This window comes from Tiliqua scincoides, chromosome 3 (genome assembly GCF_035046505.1).
Source record: "Tiliqua scincoides isolate rTilSci1 chromosome 3, rTilSci1.hap2, whole genome shotgun sequence".
NCBI lineage: Eukaryota > Metazoa > Chordata > Lepidosauria > Squamata > Scincidae > Tiliqua > Tiliqua scincoides.
In genome coordinates, this window is record NC_089823.1 from 174214213 (window position 1) to 174236441 (window position 22229).

A 22229-nucleotide genomic window follows, 5' to 3' on the forward strand; every position below is an offset into this window, starting at 1 on the left:
AGTGAGTGTTACAACTGAAGGTATTTCTACCCCCATTCAACAGCCCACACCAAAGCACGATTTGATTAATTAATTTGATTAATGGTTCTCCTGCAGTGGTTCCCAACCTTTTTCACTTGCATGCCCCTTGGCAGCCCATTTCCATAAATTTCCTCATATTAGCTAAATGTTTGTAATTAATGTTAATATAAAACCTCATCTACTCCATATGAAAATGCATATTCATTTATTCATCACAGTATTTTCTCTTTTTGTCTGTTTGAAAAACAGAAGACTATGTCTTTGCACTGTTTTTGCAAGTGACCTGAGAAATTCTTCATGACTGATCACTTTCCATATTATGTTTCAGCTTTCTTACTGTGCTGATTTTCAATCACTGATTCATACATAAATTGATCAACGAAAATTAACTATTGTTGGGGCTTTCGCAGTCAACTAGCTACCTCCCTTCCTACCTTGCTGGCCCTGCAAGGCATTTCCAGAGCATTACTTGCCTTTTTCTAGCATTATTCAAATCTTTTTCAAGCACTCCTAAAGGTCCTGTTGAGTGCACATGGGGGTACATGTACCCCAGGTTGGGAACCACTGTCCTACTGGTATGATGTTTACAGTGCACTTACTCTGATAGTGTTTACAAAAAGGTTGTGAAGATCAGAATTTAAAAAGTTAAAGAATAAAAATGAATCTTATGATCTTTCATTATATTTTTAATAGAGACTGTACTATTTTTAGGTCACAATTACTGGTAGGTTATTTTTCAGGATCTGGCCTCAGGTAAAATCAGACAAACCTATAGACACCCCCCTAAGTTTAACCCCTGACTTATCTGAGAAGTCATAGAAAATGCCATGATTTTGGCTCAAAACTTGCCCTCAACTTCTTTGTGAGATTGACTTATAGGTGAGTAGTGCCTGCATTAAATATTGGAGGAGGAATTCCTCCTCACGCCCCAGCCATGGATGTGGGTATGTGCATCCATTTGCTAGTCCCAGCCTGCACAAGCCATGGGATTAGTGCCTGAGCAAGTCAACAACGGGTTCAGAGATGTGCAGCTTGCCTGTGTCCTCTGGCATTCTTACCCTGGAGAATCTGGATTCTTACCCATGATAATCTGGATGAGCTGGGAATCATTACAGAATGTTTTCATGTTTGATAGCTAGCTAGGAAGGAAGGAAGGAAGGAAGGAAGGAAGGAAGGATCTAGTGCAACTGCACATTGATCAATTGTTATAGATGAGTAAGTGTGGCCCTTTTTACTCCCATTTACATGGTCTGAAGTCATTTGTGGTGGGATCCAGGACAATGAATGTGTGTCTCCTTGAAGTCAGTGGCACTAGAGAAGACTGCATGGTTTTGTACTAAATTATAGCCAAAACATGAAATGGCAATGTTCTCCCCTTCAGCAACAGAATGTAACCAGGCAGGACATTCTCACTTCCTAATATGAGGTTCACTTTGATGAGGCAAAAGCCCAGCAAAGTTTATTGCTTATAAAGTTTATTATATATAAAGATAGACAGGAACAACCAATTACCTGGTGTAGAAAGAGCTGCCCCAGAGTCTTAAAGAAAAAGAGAAAACACTTGTAAATTCCTCTCACTAATACATTGTTTATTCACATTCATTAGAACCTTGCTACAATACTATATCCGATCCAAAGTTCAAGGCAGTCAAACATCTGGACAAACAAAATATAGAGAAGGGACAAGATGACGCAGCAGAGATCTCTCTGACTCATGAATCAAAGAGACCAAAGAGCAAGAATATTCCTGTCGATTGAGAAGTTCAAAGGGATGTGCGTGCAAGTAAATGAACATAGGATTGCAGCATAAATAAACCAGTTTTCTCTGCAATTAGTTCAAGATGAAATTTTGGGCCGAATTCTATCCCCTGCTAACCCATACCATGCAGTCCCATTGACAGAGCAAACACTGCATGCAGTGGTGGGGGAGGGGGGCAATGTGTTGGCATAGAAGAAGGAATTAAAATATTTTTCACTAACCTCCCTGTATGCTGCCTAGCCTCCAACTAGTTCCCTTGGAACAAGACTAGTTATTTAGCTGGAGTAAATCCAAGGAGACTGGGGAGGACAGTACGGGACAGGGAAAGGGTGGAAGAATCTCAGCATGCACGGCTGTCACCAAGCTCATCCCTTCTGCCTGGCCTGCTCCGTGCTCCAAACCACCCCAGTCCCTCCACCAACCTATCCAGCAGGCTCATCTTGGAGCCACTACTGCACATACAGGGCCCAAGGCCATTCCTGCTGGTGGCCGCCGTGCACACAACAGCAGCGTGTCAGTCCAGGATTTACTGATATATACTTATATCTATAGATAAGTATAATTGCAATATTTTAGCTCCAAAGATTTAGCTAAATTTAGCTTAAGAATTAATACAGAAAGCAATACTTTGACTTTCATCCACTTGACTTTCATTGCTTTCCTCTTTCAAATGTTTCAATTACAGGCGAGTGTTCCCTTCCCGGAAGTCACGTGGATGACAAAAGCGCATTAAAACATATCCTTTTAAAAATCAATGTCCATTTGCTAGGGTCATTTGAAAACAGCCTTGCTGACCTTTGTGATGTAAGATACAGGCCCAAGTCCTAACCAACTTTCCAGCACCGGCACAGCGCTGCCAGTGAGATGTGTGCTGCATCCTACAGTTGAGTTGCACTCATAGAGGTCTCCTCCAAGTAAAGGAATGCTTGTTCCTACAGCAAGATATTGCTGTAGTGGAATAGCATTGGGTGGATAAACCGCACATGGAGGATTTCTATGTAATACCACATGCCTTGACACATATCACAAACATGAAGTAAATGAGTCGTACTGATATGACCTACTCAGGGGTATGTGGAAGGTACTCTGCTCATGCCCCTCACGTGAGAGTGAACAGGGCACATACTGCAGGACTGAGCCTGGACGCAGAATGCAAGAACAATCTTATACCAAAACTGAATTACCATCTGTGGCTTCTGCTGTTGTTGAGGGTGTTGGTGCTGTTGTTGGAGCTGCAAGAAACAATTCAGAGAAGGTTATTTCAAACTCTGCCACCACAGAACCAACACAATCGTAGGCCTTTCACAAAACTAGCATTTCATAGTTTTTAGCCAGTATTCAGGAAGCACAGGTTGGGTTTTCAGGCCATTTCTCTGGCCCGATTTGAGGTGATTTTGAAAACGTCAGCGGCAACTGGAGCATCATCACCTTTTGTGGCTGGGAATCGTAGAGGACCGCGGAGACTTTCCCGGTCTCCTGCCCATTCACGAACGTGTCCCCCTCTGATCCACGATCTTCTCCAGTCAGCCCCTGAACTAGTTATTCCTAGTTTCTTTGTAGTCGAATCACACTGGTGGAGACTCACAACTCGACTCGTGACTCAGTGCAGTGACTCCGGCACATCCCATATATGTAGTAGAAAATGTTCCTTACCAGTGGAAGTGGGTTCTGCGACTGTTGTGACTTCATATCCTAAAGAAAGAGGAAAGCAAGTTAAGAAAATATTATGTAACAAATTACAATTTCATCGAAATCAAAACGGTTTTGATCATAGCATTGCCTCCCTTGCTCTAGGACCATTTTAAAGGTTTCTTTGGAAACAAAACGGTTTACGAGAATTAAAGGCAGAGTGATAATTTCCAGAATGAACAAATAACATTAACAAAGTATCAGACTTGCCTCGTACGACTTCTTATTTTCAGACCTTGTTTTTTCCCCCAGGATTATGCCTCTGACACTCACAGGGGCAGTACGGGACAGGAAAAGGGTGATAGAATCTCAGTGTGCACGGCTGCCACCATGCTCATCCCTTCTGCCTGGCCTGCTCCGTGCCCCAAACTGCCCCAGTCCCTCCACCAACCTATGCAGCAGGCTCAACTTTGACCCACTGCTGCACACCCAGGGCCCAAGGCTTTCTTTGCTGGCGTCCGCCATGCACACAACAGCAGCCCGTCAGTGCAGGATTGACAGAGGCAGATCACAAAGTCCACCACCATAAGCTGAGGAAAACACTGTGAATTTTACCGTTCATGTCCAACTGATGTTCCTAAAGAAAGTAGAACAGCGAGGGCTTACGTAACATTAAGTAGGGGGGAAACCACTGTCCTTATTTATCTCAGCATAGCTCATGTCCCAATGGCCGTTTGCTGTGTGTCCTTCATGTCTTTTTTTAACTTGTAAGCCTCTTGGGCACAAGAAATCATTTTCTGTCAATTATTTCATCCCTAAGACATAGCTTTGTGGCCATTTTTGTGGACTAGCATAGCTTAAATATTTCAAACAATTACAGTATAAGGAATTTAATGCAGGTGAGTCAGTACGAAGGCATAGAAGAAAAGGAAAGAAATTGGTTTTTGGAATAGTTGTCCATTATAAAGGTAGATTCTATTGCTACTCAAATACATTGTAATTTTGATGGGCATTCCTACAGGGTTGAGAATCACTGCAGGAGCAACAGGATCGGATTCTGCTGTAAATGAATACCTGAAAGAGTAAATATCGCTTGGACCTACCGGAACAGACGACACCAGCGTCTTCGCTGTGAGCACAGTTATGCACGCCCCAGCCTCTGTGGTGACACTGCCACAAGTATTCTTCAGTCCCGTTGCACGCCACATCATCCAAGAAAATAGGGCCTGAGCCTTGCCCAAAAGAGGCACTTCCTGGGGCCCTGACGGCCCTGCCACATCCAAGCTGTCTGCACACAACGTTGGCATCGCTAACGTCCCATGAATCATCACAAACGCTCCCCCAGGATCCTCCGTGATTGACTTCAACACGGCCCTCACAACGGTTCCTTCCATTCACCAGTCTCAATGCTTGAAAGACAAATGCGCCAACAGAAAAAAACACACACACACACGGTAAATGTGCAACGAATTAACATTCTCTTTCAATAATGAGAGGAGCGAAAAATGGCTACTTTGCAGGAAACCACCCTCTACTCTAAAGCAGGAATGCGTGTTCCTCTTTTTATCATTTGGCCTCAGGAGGGTGACCAAGAATGTTTAGCACATCAGGTTGACAAGAAACTTCAGAGTGCAATCCAGAGAACACGAAACGTCACACAAAAAGAGTGCGGCCCATTACCACGGACAGCTGAAATCCCTTCCTCCTCACCCAACGCATAACGTAAAATACGGCGTTTAGCACTCGGCCTTTGGGCTGGGCAATCGTTTCCACAATGTAAGCACAAGGATCACGTGTTGTACAAGGAACTGGTGGAAGGCTCCTCTGGCTTGGGTCATATCACTGGCATAGACAGGGGGATCTGCGGGTGCAAGTGATCCCGAGTTGCACCAGGGCCACTTGCTGCTTCCACCCTCTTCCTCTGCACACCTACTCCCCGCCCTCTCCCTGCCCTCCCTCTGCCTCCGCCCACCCCAGAACGCCTCCTCCCCGCCTCCCCCACACCCCACCCGCCTCTCCTCTGCTCGGCGGTCTGTGTGACCGCGGAGCGTCCAGACTTCGGCGCTCCACCGGCGCTCGCCCCAGCGCTGACTTTTTTTGTTCAGAAGCACTGTTTGAGAAGCACACTGATTTTTCAGAATGGATGATGGTTCTACGAGAAGAGTACAAGCACTTCAAACATTCTATTGCTATTCAGATAGGCGAATATTCTGATGTGCATTCATGCTGAGCTTGGGATCCTTGCAGGAGCAACAGGAGACGTTTTCATGACAAACGACTACTGAAAGAGTAGGGGGGGAAACCATAGGACATACCAGAACAGATGACACCAGCATCTTCGTGGTGACCACAGTTATGTACACCCCAGCCTCTGTGGCGACACTGCCACAAGTATTCCTCATTCCCTGCACACGTCACATCATCCAGGAGAATACTGCCGGAGCCTTGTCCAAAATGCGCGCTTCCTGGGGCACGGACAGCCTGGCCGCATCCAAGCTGTCTGCACACGACTTTGGCATCACTGAGTCCCCAGGAATCATCACAAACGGTACCCCAGGATCCTCCGTGAATGACTTCAACACGGCCCTCGCAAGTGTGTGCTCCGTTCACCAGCCTCAGTGCTTGAAAGGCAAAGAGGACCATTTATTGCGCGTTTACCACGTATTGTTCCATAGCAAACATTAACATTCTCATTCAAGAATGAGGGGAGTGAAAAATGGTTATTCTGCAGCACATACCAGCTTCCCTATGGCAGAAACGGGTGTTCCTCCCTTTATCAACTGGCTCCAAGAATTCTATGTTCTATGAACTCCATGTTGTGAACTTTTAGTTGAAAAGCAGTATATAAATACTGTTAATAATAATAATACGTTTCCTACCACAATCCATTACACATATCACAAACGTGTCCAAAATGCTCACTAAGCTGTGCACTCAGTGGGGTGTGAATGCTACTCTGCCCCTGTCCACATCCACTCTCCTTTCCACGAGAGAGAAAAGAGTATGTATTTCAGGACAGAGCCCAGACACAGAAAACACGAATGACATGAAACCGAATCATAATTACCATATGCTGCTGTTGCTGTTGGTGGTTCAGCTGCAAGCAAAACATTTAGAAAGATTATTTCAAACTCTCCCACCGTGGAACCTACACAACCTCAGGCCCATCACTAAAGCGGCACTTCACAATTTTTAACTACCGCAGTGTTAAGAAATCACTGACGGACAGTATTTGCAGTCCCTATCGGAGACCTGACTTGCCATGATCTGGACAACGTAAGAGGCCTTTGCAGCATCATCACCCCGTCTCGCTTGGTCTGGCAGTAGACCCCTGAGGCTCTTCGGGGCTCTGCCCCTTAGCCCGATTTCTCGATTTGGGGCATGGCATTCTTGCAACAGCCCCTGAACTAGCTATTGCTAGTTATGTGTGATAAGTTGCATGTTAAGTTGCATGCAAAGAGGCCTTTGCAGCATCATCACCCCGTCTCGCTTGGACTGGCAGTAGGTCACAATAAATTAGAGACTGTACTGTTCTTAGGTCACAATTACTGGTAGGTTATTTTTCAGGATCGGGCCTTGGGTAAAATCAGACAAAACTATAGTAAGACACCCCCCTATAAATTTAACCTCCGACGTATCCCAGGAGCATAGAAAATGCCGTGATTTCGGCTCCAAAACTTGCCCTCGACTTCTCTGTGAGATCGACTCATAAGCGAGTGCCTGCGTTAAATATCAGAGGGGAAATTCCTCCTTTCCCCCCCGCCCGGGCCATGAGAAGTTCAGTGGAACGTGCCTGCAAGTAAACGCACACAGGATTGCAGCCTGAACAAAGCAATTTATCTGCAATAAGTTCAAGATGCTATTCAAGTTCAAGATGCTATTTGTGCTATTTGTGAATCATGCTATCACTGATTTTTCAGAATGGGTGATGGTTCTACGAGAAGAGTAGGATGGTTCTACGAGAAATGCTCTAGGACCATTTTCTAGGTTTCATTAGAAACAAAACGGTTTTTGAGCATTAAAGGCAGAGTGATAATTTCCAGAATGAACAAATAACATTAATAAAATATAAGACTTGTCTCATAGGCCTTCTTATTTTCAGACCTGGTTTCCCCCCCACCCCCCAAATTATGCCTCTGATACTCACAGGGGCAGTACGGGACAGGAAAAGGGTGATAGAATCTCAGCGTGCACGGCTGCCGCCAAGCTCATCTCTTCTGCCTGGCCTGCTCCGTGCTCCAAACCGCCCCAGTCCCTCCACCAACCTATCCAGCAGGCTCATCTTTGAGCCACTACTGCACACACAGGGCCCAAGGCCATTCCTGCAGGTGGCTCCCGTGCACACAACAACAGCGCGTCTGTCCAGGATTCACTTATATATACTTATATCTGTATATAAGTCAAATCGCAATATTTTAGCTCCAAAGATGGTCGCTAAAGAATTAATACATAAAGCAATACTTTGACTTTCATCCACTTGACTTTCATTGCTTTCCTCTTTCAAATGTTTCAATTACAGGTCGTGTCTCACAATTGGCGAGTGCCCTTCCCAGAAGTCATGTGGTTGACAAAAGCGCATTAAAGCAAATCCTTTTAAAAATCAATGTCCTTTTGCTAGGACATTTGAAAACAGCCTTGCTGACCTTTGCGATGTAAGATACAGGCCCAAATCCTAACCAACTTTCCAGCACTGGCACAGCGGTGCCAATGGGACGTGTGCTGCATCCTGCAGTTGAGTGGCACTCATGGCGGTCTCCTCCAAGTAAAGGAATGCTTGTTCCCTTGTTCCTACAGCAAGATATTGCTGTAGTGGAATAGCACTGGGTGGATAAACCGCACATGGAGAATTTCTATGTAATACCACATGCCTTGACACATAACACACACATGAATTAAATGAGTCATACTGATATGACCTACTCAGGGGTGTGTAGAAGGTACTCTGCTCATGCCCCTCACGTGAGAGTGAACAGGGCACGTACTGCAGGACTGAGCCTGGACGCGGAATGCAAGAACAATCTTATACCAAAACTGAATTACCATATGTGGTTTCTGCTGTTGTTGATGATATTGGTGCTGTTGTTGGAGCTGCAAGAAACAATTCAGAGAAGGTTATTTCAAACTCTGCCACCACAGAACCAACACAATCGTAGGCCTTTCACAAAACTAGCATTTCATAGTTTTTAGCCAGTATTCAGAACGCACAGGTTGGGTTTTCAGGCCATTTCTGTGGCCCGATTTGAGGTGATTTTGAAAACGTCAGCGGCAACTGGCGCATCATCACCCTTTGTGGCTGGGACTGGTACAGGACCGCGGAGACTTTCCCGGTCTCCTGCCCATTCACGAACGTGTCCCCCTCTGAGCCACGATCTTCTCCAGTCAGCCCCTGAACTAGTTATTCCTAGTTTCTTTGCAGTCGAGTCACACTGGTGGAAACTCACAACTCGACTCGTGACTCAGTGCAGTGACTCCGGCACATCCCATATATGTAGTAGAAAATGTTCCTTACCAGTGGAAGTGGGTTCTGCGACTGTTGTGATTTCATATGCTAAAGAAAGAGGAAAGCAAGATAAGAAAATATTATGTAACAAATTACAATTTCATCGAAATCAAAACGGTTTTGAACATAGCATTGCCTCCCTTGCTCTAGGACCATTTTAAAGGTTTCTTTGGAAACAAAACGGTTTTTGAGAATTAAAGGCAGAGTGATAATTTCCAGAATGAACAAATAAAATTAATAAAATATCAGACTTGTCTCGTACGACTTCTTATTTTCAAACCTGGTTACCCCCCCCCCCCAAGATTATGCCTCTGACACTCACAGGGGCAGTATGGGACAGGAAAAGGGTGATAGAATCTCAGCGTGCACGGCTGCCACCAAGCTCATCCCTTCTGCCTGTCCTGCTCCCTGCCCCAGTCCCTCCACCAACCTATGCAGCATGCTTATCTTTGACCACTGTAGCACACACAGGGCCCAAGGCTTTCTTTGCTGGTGGCCGCTGTACACACAACAGCAGCATGTCAGTGCAGGATTGACAGAGGCAGATCACAAGGTCCACCATCATAAGCCCAGGATACCACAGGGCCATTAGTCTCCAACTGCACCACCGCAGAGAGTACAGTCCTGGCTTTGAAATGTGCCAGATTTATCTTATACAGTTTGTAATTGTGTCTAATAATTCAAAAGGACAGAAACTGCATGGCTTCCCACCAGCCCCCTATGTGGCTTGTGAATTTTCTCGTTCATGTCCAACTAAAGTTCATAACGAAAGGAGCACAGCGAGGGCTTACGTAACATTAAGTAGGGGGGAAACCACTGTCCTTATTTATCTCAGCATCGCTCATGTCCCAATGGCCGTTTGCTGTGTGTCCTTCATGTCTTTTTTTAACTTGTAAGCCTCTTGGGCACAAGAAATCATTTTCTGTCAATTATTTCATCCCTAAGACATAGCTTTGTGGCCATTTTTGTGGACTAGCATAGCTTAAATATTTCAAACAATTACAGTATAAGGAATTTAATGCAGGTGAGTCAGTACGAAGGCATAGAAGAAAAGGAAAGAAATTGGTTTTTGGAATAGTTGTCCATTATAAAGGTAGATTCTATTGCTACTCAAATACATTGTAATTTTGATGGGCAGTCCTACAGGGTTGAGAATCACTGCAGGAGCAACAGGATCGGATTCTGCTGTAAATGAATACCTGAAAGAGTAAATATCGCTTGGACCTACCGGAACAGACGACACCAGCGTCTTCGCTGTGAGCACAGTTATGCACGCCCCAGCCTCTGTGGTGACACTGCCACAAGTATTCTTCAGTCCCGTTGCACGCCACATCATCCAAGAAAATAGGGCCTGAGCCTTGCCCAAAAGAGGCACTTCCTGGGGCCCTGACGGCCCTGCCACATCCAAGCTGTCTGCACACAACGTTGGCATCGCTGACGTCCCATGAATCATCACAAACGCTCCCCCAGGATCCTCCGTGATTGACTTCAACACGGCCCTCACAACGGTTCCTTCCATTCACCAGTCTCAATGCTTGAAAGACAAATGCGCCAACAGAAAAAAAAAACACACACACACGGTAAATGTGCAACGAATTAACATTCTCTTTCAATAATGAGAGGAGCGAAAAATGGCTACTTTGCAGGAAACCACCCTCTACTCTAAAGCAGGAATGCGTGTTCCTCTTTTTATCATTTGGCCTCAGGAGGGTGACCAAGAATGTTTAGCACATCAGGTTGACAAGAAACTTCAGAGTGCAATCCAGAGAACACGAAACGTCACACAAAAAGAGTGCGGCCCATTACCACGGACAGCTGAAATCCCTTCCTCCTCACCCAACGCATAACGTAAAATACGGCGTTTAGCACTCGGCCTTTGGGCTGGGCAATCGTTTCCACAATGTAAGCACAAGGATCACGTGTTGTACAAGGAACTGGTGGAAGGCTCCTCTGGCTTGGGTCATATCACTGGCATAGACAGGGGGATCTGCGGGTGCAAGTGATCCCGAGTTGCACCAGGGCCACTTGCTGCTTCCACCCTCTTCCTCTGCACGCCTACTCCCCGCCCTCTCCCTGCCCTCCCTCTGCCTCCGCCCACCCCAGAACGCCTCCTCCCCGCCTCCCCCACACCCCACCCGCCTCTCCTCTGCTCGGCGGTCTGTGTGACCGCGGAGCGTCCAGACTTCGGCGCTCCACCGGCACTCGCCCCAGCGCTGACTTTTTTTGTTCAGAAGCACTGTTTGAGAAGCACACTGATTTTTCAGAATGGATGATGGTTCTACGAGAAGAGTACAAGCACTTCAAACATTCTATTGCTATTCAGATAGGCGAATATTCTGATGTGCATCCATGCTGAGCTTGGGATCCTTGCAGGAGCAACAGGAGACGTTTTCATGACAAACGACTACTGAAAGAGTAGGGGGGGAAACCATAGGACATACCAGAACAGATGACACCAGCATCTTCATGGTGACCACAGTTATGTACACCCCAGCCTCTGTGGCGACACTGCCACAAGTATTCCTCATTCCCTGCACACGTCACATCATCCAGGAGAATACTGCCGGAGCCTTGTCCAAAATGCGCGCTTCCTGGGGCACGGACAGCCTGGCCGCATCCAAGCTGTCTGCACACGACTTTGGCATCACTGAGTCCCCAGGAATCATCACAAACGGTACCCCAGGATCCTCCGTGAATGACTTCAACACGGCCCTCGCAAGTGTGTGCTCCGTTCACCAGCCTCAGTGCTTGAAAGGCAAAGAGGACCATTTATTGCGCGTTTACCACGTATTGTTCCATAGCAAACATTAACATTCTCATTCAAGAATGAGGGGAGTGAAAAATGGTTATTCTGCAGCACATACCAGCTTCCCTATGGCAGAAACGGGTGTTCCTCCCTTTATCAACTGGCTCCAAGAATTCTATGTTCTATGAACTCCATGTTGTGAACTTTTAGTTGAAAAGCAGTATATAAATACTGTTAATAATAATAATACGTTTCCTACCACAATCCATTACACATATCACAAACGTGTCCAAAATGCTCACTAAGCTGTGCACTCAGTGGGGTGTGAATGCTACTCTGCCCCTGTCCACATCCACTCTCCTTTCCACGAGAGAGAAAAGGGTATGTATTTCAGGACAGAGCCCAGACACAGAAAACACGAATGACATGAAACCGAATCATAATTACCATATGCTGCTGTTGCTGTTGGTGGTTCAGCTGCAAGCAAAACATTTAGAAAGATTATTTCAAACTCTCCCACCGTGGAACCTACACAACCTCAGGCCCATCACTAAAGCGGCACTTCACAATTTTTAACTACCGCAGTGTTAAGAAATCACTGACGGACAGTATTTGCAGTCCCTATCGGAGACCTGACTTGCCATGATCTGGACAACGTAAGAGGCCTTTGCAGCATCATCACCCCGTCTCGCTTGGTCTGGCAGTAGACCCCTGAGGCTCTTCGGGGCTCTGCCCCTTAGCCCGATTTCTCGATTTGGGGCATGGCATTCTTGCAACAGCCCCTGAACTAGCTATTGCTAGTTATGTGTGATAAGTTGCATGTTAAGTTGCATGCAAAGAGGCCTTTGCAGCATCATCACCCCGTCTCGCTTGGACTGGCAGTAGGTCACAATAAATTAGAGACTGTACTGTTCTTAGGTCACAATTACTGGTAGGTTATTTTTCAGGATCGGGCCTTGGGTAAAATCAGACAAAACTATAGTAAGACACCCCCCTATAAATTTAACCTCCGACGTATCCCAGGAGCATAGAAAATGCCGTGATTTCGGCTCCAAAACTTGCCCTCGACTTCTCTGTGAGATCGACTCATAAGCGAGTGCCTGCGTTAGATATCAGAGGGGAAATTCCTCCTTTCCCCCCCGCCCGGGCCATGAGAAGTTCAGTGGAACGTGCCTGCAAGTAAACGCACACAGGATTGCAGCCTGAACAAAGCAATTTATCTGCAATAAGTTCAAGATGCTATTCAAGTTCAAGATGCTATTTGTGCTATTTGTGAATCATGCTATCACTGATTTTTCAGAATGGGTGATGGTTCTACGAGAAGAGTAGGATGGTTCTACGAGAAATGCTCTAGGACCATTTTCTAGGTTTCATTGGAAACAAAACGGTTTTTGAGCATTAAAGGCAGAGTGATAATTTCCAGAATGAACAAATAACATTAATAAAATATAAGACTTGTCTCATAGGCCTTCTTATTTTCAGACCTGGTTTCCCCCCCACCCCCCAAATTATGCCTCTGATACTCACAGGGGCAGTACGGGACAGGAAAAGGGTGATAGAATCTCAGCGTGCACGGCTGCCGCCAAGCTCATCTCTTCTGCCTGGCCTGCTCCGTGCTCCAAACCGCCCCAGTCCCTCCACCAACCTATCCAGCAGGCTCATCTTTGAGCCACTACTGCACACACAGGGCCCAAGGCCATTCCTGCAGGTGGCTCCCGTGCACACAACAACAGCGCGTCTGTCCAGGATTCACTTATATATACTTATATCTGTATATAAGTCAAATCGCAATATTTTAGCTCCAAAGATGGTCGCTAAAGAATTAATACATAAAGCAATACTTTGACTTTCATCCACTTGACTTTCATTGCTTTCCTCTTTCAAATGTTTCAATTACAGGTCGTGTCTCACAATTGGCGAGTGCCCTTCCCAGAAGTCATGTGGTTGACAAAAGCGCATTAAAGCAAATCCTTTTAAAAATCAATGTCCTTTTGCTAGGACATTTGAAAACAGCCTTGCTGACCTTTGCGATGTAAGATACAGGCCCAAATCCTAACCAACTTTCCAGCACTGGCACAGCGGTGCCAATGGGACGTGTGCTGCATCCTGCAGTTGAGTGGCACTCATGGCGGTCTCCTCCAAGTAAAGGAATGCTTGTTCCCTTGTTCCTACAGCAAGATATTGCTGTAGTGGAATAGCACTGGGTGGATAAACCGCACATGGAGAATTTCTATGTAATACCACATGCCTTGACACATAACACACACATGAATTAAATGAGTCATACTGATATGACCTACTCAGGGGTGTGTAGAAGGTACTCTGCTCATGCCCCTCACGTGAGAGTGAACAGGGCACGTACTGCAGGACTGAGCCTGGACGCGGAATGCAAGAACAATCTTATACCAAAACTGAATTACCATATGTGGTTTCTGCTGTTGTTGATGATATTGGTGCTGTTGTTGGAGCTGCAAGAAACAATTCAGAGAAGGTTATTTCAAACTCTGCCACCACAGAACCAACACAATCGTAGGCCTTTCACAAAACTAGCATTTCATAGTTTTTAGCCAGTATTCAGAACGCACAGGTTGGGTTTTCAGGCCATTTCTGTGGCCCGATTTGAGGTGATTTTGAAAACGTCAGCGGCAACTGGCGCATCATCACCCTTTGTGGCTGGGACTGGTACAGGACCGCGGAGACTTTCCCGGTCTCCTGCCCGTTCACGAACGTGTCCCCCTCTGAGCCACGATCTTCTCCAGTCAGCCCTGAACTAGTTATTCCTAGTTTCTTTGCAGTCGAGTCACACTGGTGGAAACTCACAACTCGACTCGTGACTCAGTGCAGTGACTCCGGCACATCCCATATATGTAGTAGAAAATGTTCCTTACCAGTGGAAGTGGGTTCTGCGACTGTTGTGATTTCATATGCTAAAGAAAGAGGAAAGCAAGATAAGAAAATATTATGTAACAAATTACAATTTCATCGAAATCAAAACGGTTTTGAACATAGCATTGCCTCCCTTGCTCTAGGACCATTTTAAAGGTTTCTTTGGAAACAAAACGGTTTTTGAGAATTAAAGGCAGAGTGATAATTTCCAGAATGAACAAATAAAATTAATAAAATATCAGACTTGTCTCGTACGACTTCTTATTTTCAAACCTGGTTACCCCCCCCCCCCAAGATTATGCCTCTGACACTCACAGGGGCAGTATGGGACAGGAAAAGGGTGATAGAATCTCAGCGTGCACGGCTGCCACCAAGCTCATCCCTTCTGCCTGTCCTGCTCCCTGCCCCAGTCCCTCCACCAACCTATGCAGCATGCTTATCTTTGACCACTGTAGCACACACAGGGCCCAAGGCTTTCTTTGCTGGTGGCCGCTGTACACACAACAGCAGCATGTCAGTGCAGGATTGACAGAGGCAGATCACAAGGTCCACCATCATAAGCCCAGGATACCACAGGGCCATTAGTCTCCAACTGCACCACCGCAGAGAGTACAGTCCTGGCTTTGAAATGTGCCAGATTTATCTTATACAGTTTGTAATTGTGTCTAATAATTCAAAAGGACAGAAACTGCATGGCTTCCCACCAGCCCCCTATGTGGCTTGTGAATTTTCTCGTTCATGTCCAACTAAAGTTCATAACGAAAGGAGCACAGCGAGGGCTTACGTAACATTAAGTAGGGGGGAAACCACTGTCCTTATTTATCTCAGCATCGCTCATGTCCCAATGGCCGTTTGCTGTGTGTCCTTCATGTCTTTTTTTAACTTGTAAGCCTCTTGGGCACAAGAAATCATTTTCTGTCAATTATTTCATCCCTAAGACATAGCTTTGTGGCCATTTTTGTGGACTAGCATAGCTTAAATATTTCAAACAATTACAGTATAAGGAATTTAATGCAGGTGAGTCAGTACGAAGGCATAGAAGAAAAGGAAAGAAATTGGTTTTTGGAATAGTTGTCCATTATAAAGGTAGATTCTATTGCTACTCAAATACATTGTAATTTTGATGGGCAGTCCTACAGGGTTGAGAATCACTGCAGGAGCAACAGGATCGGATTCTGCTGTAAATGAATACCTGAAAGAGTAAATATCGCTTGGACCTACCGGAACAGACGACACCAGCGTCTTCGCTGTGAGCACAGTTATGCACGCCCCAGCCTCTGTGGTGACACTGCCACAAGTATTCTTCAGTCCCGTTGCACGCCACATCATCCAAGAAAATAGGGCCTGAGCCTTGCCCAAAAGAGGCACTTCCTGGGGCCCTGACGGCCCTGCCACATCCAAGCTGTCTGCACACAACGTTGGCATCGCTGACGTCCCATGAATCATCACAAACGCTCCCCCAGGATCCTCCGTGATTGACTTCAACACGGCCCTCACAACGGTTCCTTCCATTCACCAGTCTCAATGCTTGAAAGACAAATGCGCCAACAGAAAAAAAAAACACACACACACGGTAAATGTGCAACGAATTAACATTCTCTTTCAATAATGAGAGGAGCGAAAAATGGCTACTTTGCAGGAAACCACCCTCTACTCTAAAGCAGGAATGCGTGTTCCTCTTTTTATCATTTGGCCTCAGGAGGGTGACCAAGAATGTTTAGCACATCAGGTTGACAAGAAACTTCAGAGTGCAATCCAGAGAACACGAAACGTCACACAAAAAGAGTGCGGCCCATTACCACGGACAGCTGAAATCCCTTCCTCCTCACCCAACGCATAACGTAAAATACGGCGTTTAGCACTCGGCCTTTGGGCTGGGCAATCGTTTCCACAATGTAAGCACAAGGATCACGTGTTGTACAAGGAACTGGTGGAAGGCTCCTCTGGCTTGGGTCATATCACTGGCATAGACAGGGGGATCTGCGGGTGCAAGTGATCCCGAGTTGCACCAGGGCCACTTGCTGCTTCCACCCTCTTCCTCTGCACGCCTACTCCCCGCCCTCTCCCTGCCCTCCCTCTGCCTCCGCCCACCCCAGAACGCCTCCTCCCCGCCTCCCCCACACCCCACCCGCCTCTCCTCTGCTCGGCGGTCTGTGTGACCGCGGAGCGTCCAGACTTCGGCGCTCCACCGGCACTCGCCCCAGCGCTGACTTTTTTTGTTCAGAAGCACTGTTTGAGAAGCACACTGATTTTTCAGAATGGATGATGGTTCTACGAGAAGAGTACAAGCACTTCAAACATTCTATTGCTATTCAGATAGGCGAATATTCTGATGTGCATCCATGCTGAGCTTGGGATCCTTGCAGGAGCAACAGGAGACGTTTTCATGACAAACGACTACTGAAAGAGTAGGGGGGGAAACCATAGGACATACCAGAACAGATGACACCAGCATCTTCATGGTGACCACAGTTATGTACACCCCAGCCTCTGTGGCGACACTGCCACAAGTATTCCTCATTCCCTGCACACGTCACATCATCCAGGAGAATACTGCCGGAGCCTTGTCCAAAATGCGCGCTTCCTGGGGCACGGACAGCCTGGCCGCATCCAAGCTGTCTGCACACGACTTTGGCATCACTGAGTCCCCAGGAATCATCACAAACGGTACCCCAGGATCCTCCGTGAATGACTTCAACACGGCCCTCGCAAGTGTGTGCTCCGTTCACCAGCCTCAGTGCTTGAAAGGCAAAGAGGACCATTTATTGCGCGTTTACCACGTATTGTTCCATAGCAAACATTAACATTCTCATTCAAGAATGAGGGGAGTGAAAAATGGTTATTCTGCAGCACATACCAGCTTCCCTATGGCAGAAACGGGTGTTCCTCCCTTTATCAACTGGCTCCAAGAATTCTATGTTCTATGAACTCCATGTTGTGAACTTTTAGTTGAAAAGCAGTATATAAATACTGTTAATAATAATAATACGTTTCCTACCACAATCCATTACACATATCACAAACGTGTCCAAAATGCTCACTAAGCTGTGCACTCAGTGGGGTGTGAATGCTACTCTGCCCCTGTCCACATCCACTCTCCTTTCCACGAGAGAGAAAAGGGTATGTATTTCAGGACAGAGCCCAGACACAGAAAACACGAATGACATGAAACCGAATCATAATTACCATATGCTGCTGTTGCTGTTGGTGGTTCAGCTGCAAGCAAAACATTTAGAAAGATTATTTCAAACTCTCCCACCGTGGAACCTACACAACCTCAGGCCCATCACTAAAGCGGCACTTCACAATTTTTAACTACCGCAGTGTTAAGAAATCACTGACGGACAGTATTTGCAGTCCCTATCGGAGACCTGACTTGCCATGATCTGGACAACGTAAGAGGCCTTTGCAGCATCATCACCCCGTCTCGCTTGGTCTGGCAGTAGACCCCTGAGGCTCTTCGGGGCTCTGCCCCTTAGCCCGATTTCTCGATTTGGGGCATGGCATTCTTGCAACAGCCCCTGAACTAGCTATTGCTAGTTATGTGTGATAAGTTGCATGTTAAGTTGCATGCAAAGAGGCCTTTGCAGCATCATCACCCCGTCTCGCTTGGACTGGCAGTAGGTCACAATAAATTAGAGACTGTACTGTTCTTAGGTCACAATTACTGGTAGGTTATTTTTCAGGATCGGGCCTTGGGTAAAATCAGACAAAACTATAGTAAGACACCCCCTATAAATTTAACCTCCGACGTATCCCAGGAGCATAGAAAATGCCGTGATTTCGGCTCCAAAACTTGCCCTCGACTTCTCTGTGAGATCGACTCATAAGCGAGTGCCTGCGTTAGATATCAGAGGGGAAATTCCTCCTTTCCCCCCCGCCCGGGCCATGAGAAGTTCAGTGGAACGTGCCTGCAAGTAAACGCACACAGGATTGCAGCCTGAACAAAGCAATTTATCTGCAATAAGTTCAAGATGCTATTCAAGTTCAAGATGCTATTTGTGCTATTTGTGAATCATGCTATCACTGATTTTTCAGAATGGGTGATGGTTCTACGAGAAGAGTAGGATGGTTCTACGAGAAATGCTCTAGGACCATTTTCTAGGTTTCATTGGAAACAAAACGGTTTTTGAGCATTAAAGGCAGAGTGATAATTTCCAGAATGAACAAATAACATTAATAAAATATAAGACTTGTCTCATAGGCCTTCTTATTTTCAGACCTGGTTTCCCCCCCACCCCCCAAATTATGCCTCTGATACTCACAGGGGCAGTACGGGACAGGAAAAGGGTGATAGAATCTCAGCGTGCACGGCTGCCGCCAAGCTCATCTCTTCTGCCTGGCCTGCTCCGTGCTCCAAACCGCCCCAGTCCCTCCACCAACCTATCCAGCAGGCTCATCTTTGAGCCACTACTGCACACACAGGGCCCAAGGCCATTCCTGCAGGTGGCTCCCGTGCACACAACAACAGCGCGTCTGTCCAGGATTCACTTATATATACTTATATCTGTATATAAGTCAAATCGCAATATTTTAGCTCCAAAGATGGTCGCTAAAGAATTAATACATAAAGCAATACTTTGACTTTCATCCACTTGACTTTCATTGCTTTCCTCTTTCAAATGTTTCAATTACAGGTCGTGTCTCACAATTGGCGAGTGCCCTTCCCAGAAGTCATGTGGTTGACAAAAGCGCATTAAAGCAAATCCTTTTAAAAATCAATGTCCTTTTGCTAGGACATTTGAAAACAGCCTTGCTGACCTTTGCGATGTAAGATACAGGCCCAAATCCTAACCAACTTTCCAGCACTGGCACAGCGGTGCCAATGGGACGTGTGCTGCATCCTGCAGTTGAGTGGCACTCATGGCGGTCTCCTCCAAGTAAAGGAATGCTTGTTCCCTTGTTCCTACAGCAAGATATTGCTGTAGTGGAATAGCACTGGGTGGATAAACCGCACATGGAGAATTTCTATGTAATACCACATGCCTTGACACATAACACACACATGAATTAAATGAGTCATACTGATATGACCTACTCAGGGGTGTGTAGAAGGTACTCTGCTCATGCCCCTCACGTGAGAGTGAACAGGGCACGTACTGCAGGACTGAGCCTGGACGCGGAATGCAAGAACAATCTTATACCAAAACTGAATTACCATATGTGGTTTCTGCTGTTGTTGATGATATTGGTGCTGTTGTTGGAGCTGCAAGAAACAATTCAGAGAAGGTTATTTCAAACTCTGCCACCACAGAACCAACACAATCGTAGGCCTTTCACAAAACTAGCATTTCATAGTTTTTAGCCAGTATTCAGAACGCACAGGTTGGGTTTTCAGGCCATTTCTGTGGCCCGATTTGAGGTGATTTTGAAAACGTCAGCGGCAACTGGCGCATCATCACCCTTTGTGGCTGGGACTGGTACAGGACCGCGGAGACTTTCCCGGTCTCCTGCCCGTTCACGAACGTGTCCCCCTCTGAGCCACGATCTTCTCCAGTCAGCCCCTGAACTAGTTATTCCTAGTTTCTTTGCAGTCGAGTCACACTGGTGGAAACTCACAACTCGACTCGTGACTCAGTGCAGTGACTCCGGCACATCCCATATATGTAGTAGAAAATGTTCCTTACCAGTGGAAGTGGGTTCTGCGACTGTTGTGATTTCATATGCTAAAGAAAGAGGAAAGCAAGATAAGAAAATATTATGTAACAAATTACAATTTCATCGAAATCAAAACGGTTTTGAACATAGCATTGCCTCCCTTGCTCTAGGACCATTTTAAAGGTTTCTTTGGAAACAAAACGGTTTTTGAGAATTAAAGGCAGAGTGATAATTTCCAGAATGAACAAATAAAATTAATAAAATATCAGACTTGTCTCGTACGACTTCTTATTTTCAAACCTGGTTACCCCCCCCCCCAAGATTATGCCTCTGACACTCACAGGGGCAGTATGGGACAGGAAAAGGGTGATAGAATCTCAGCGTGCACGGCTGCCACCAAGCTCATCCCTTCTGCCTGTCCTGCTCCCTGCCCCAGTCCCTCCACCAACCTATGCAGCATGCTTATCTTTGACCACTGTAGCACACACAGGGCCCAAGGCTTTCTTTGCTGGTGGCCGCTGTACACACAACAGCAGCATGTCAGTGCAGGATTGACAGAGGCAGATCACAAGGTCCACCATCATAAGCCCAGGATACCACAGGGCCATTAGTCTCCAACTGCACCACCGCAGAGAGTACAGTCCTGGCTTTGAAATGTGCCAGATTTATCTTATACAGTTTGTAATTGTGTCTAATAATTCAAAAGGACAGAAACTGCATGGCTTCCCACCAGCCCCCTATGTGGCTTGTGAATTTTCTCGTTCATGTCCAACTAAAGTTCATAACGAAAGGAGCACAGCGAGGGCTTACGTAACATTAAGTAGGGGGGAAACCACTGTCCTTATTTATCTCAGCATCGCTCATGTCCCAATGGCCGTTTGCTGTGTGTCCTTCATGTCTTTTTTTAACTTGTAAGCCTCTTGGGCACAAGAAATCATTTTCTGTCAATTATTTCATCCCTAAGACATAGCTTTGTGGCCATTTTTGTGGACTAGCATAGCTTAAATATTTCAAACAATTACAGTATAAGGAATTTAATGCAGGTGAGTCAGTACGAAGGCATAGAAGAAAAGGAAAGAAATTGGTTTTTGGAATAGTTGTCCATTATAAAGGTAGATTCTATTGCTACTCAAATACATTGTAATTTTGATGGGCAGTCCTACAGGGTTGAGAATCACTGCAGGAGCAACAGGATCGGATTCTGCTGTAAATGAATACCTGAAAGAGTAAATATCGCTTGGACCTACCGGAACAGACGACACCAGCGTCTTCGCTGTGAGCACAGTTATGCACGCCCCAGCCTCTGTGGTGACACTGCCACAAGTATTCTTCAGTCCCGTTGCACGCCACATCATCCAAGAAAATAGGGCCTGAGCCTTGCCCAAAAGAGGCACTTCCTGGGGCCCTGACGGCCCTGCCACATCCAAGCTGTCTGCACACAACGTTGGCATCGCTGACGTCCCATGAATCATCACAAACGCTCCCCCAGGATCCTCCGTGATTGACTTCAACACGGCCCTCACAACGGTTCCTTCCATTCACCAGTCTCAATGCTTGAAAGACAAATGCGCCAACAGAAAAAAAAAACACACACACACGGTAAATGTGCAACGAATTAACATTCTCTTTCAATAATGAGAGGAGCGAAAAATGGCTACTTTGCAGGAAACCACCCTCTACTCTAAAGCAGGAATGCGTGTTCCTCTTTTTATCATTTGGCCTCAGGAGGGTGACCAAGAATGTTTAGCACATCAGGTTGACAAGAAACTTCAGAGTGCAATCCAGAGAACACGAAACGTCACACAAAAAGAGTGCGGCCCATTACCACGGACAGCTGAAATCCCTTCCTCCTCACCCAACGCATAACGTAAAATACGGCGTTTAGCACTCGGCCTTTGGGCTGGGCAATCGTTTCCACAATGTAAGCACAAGGATCACGTGTTGTACAAGGAACTGGTGGAAGGCTCCTCTGGCTTGGGTCATATCACTGGCATAGACAGGGGGATCTGCGGGTGCAAGTGATCCCGAGTTGCACCAGGGCCACTTGCTGCTTCCACCCTCTTCCTCTGCACGCCTACTCCCCGCCCTCT

General features: G+C 46.3%; 1 protein-coding gene across 1 annotated transcript in view; it reads right to left on the minus strand.

Moving 5' to 3' along the window:
- LOC136645209 (deleted in malignant brain tumors 1 protein-like) overlaps positions 1 to 22229 on the minus strand; it is a 95667-nt gene that overhangs the window by 31548 nt on the left and 41890 nt on the right. The window contains 10 exon segments of the mRNA XM_066621446.1: positions 2965 to 3012; positions 3434 to 3472; positions 4513 to 4818; positions 5713 to 6027; positions 10123 to 10443; positions 11339 to 11653; positions 15748 to 16068; positions 16964 to 17281; positions 19642 to 19747; positions 21358 to 21692. Coding sequence (XP_066477543.1) covers positions 2965 to 3012; positions 3434 to 3472; positions 4513 to 4818; positions 5713 to 6027; positions 10123 to 10443; positions 11339 to 11653; positions 15748 to 16068; positions 16964 to 17281; positions 19642 to 19747; positions 21358 to 21692 — 2424 coding nt within the window.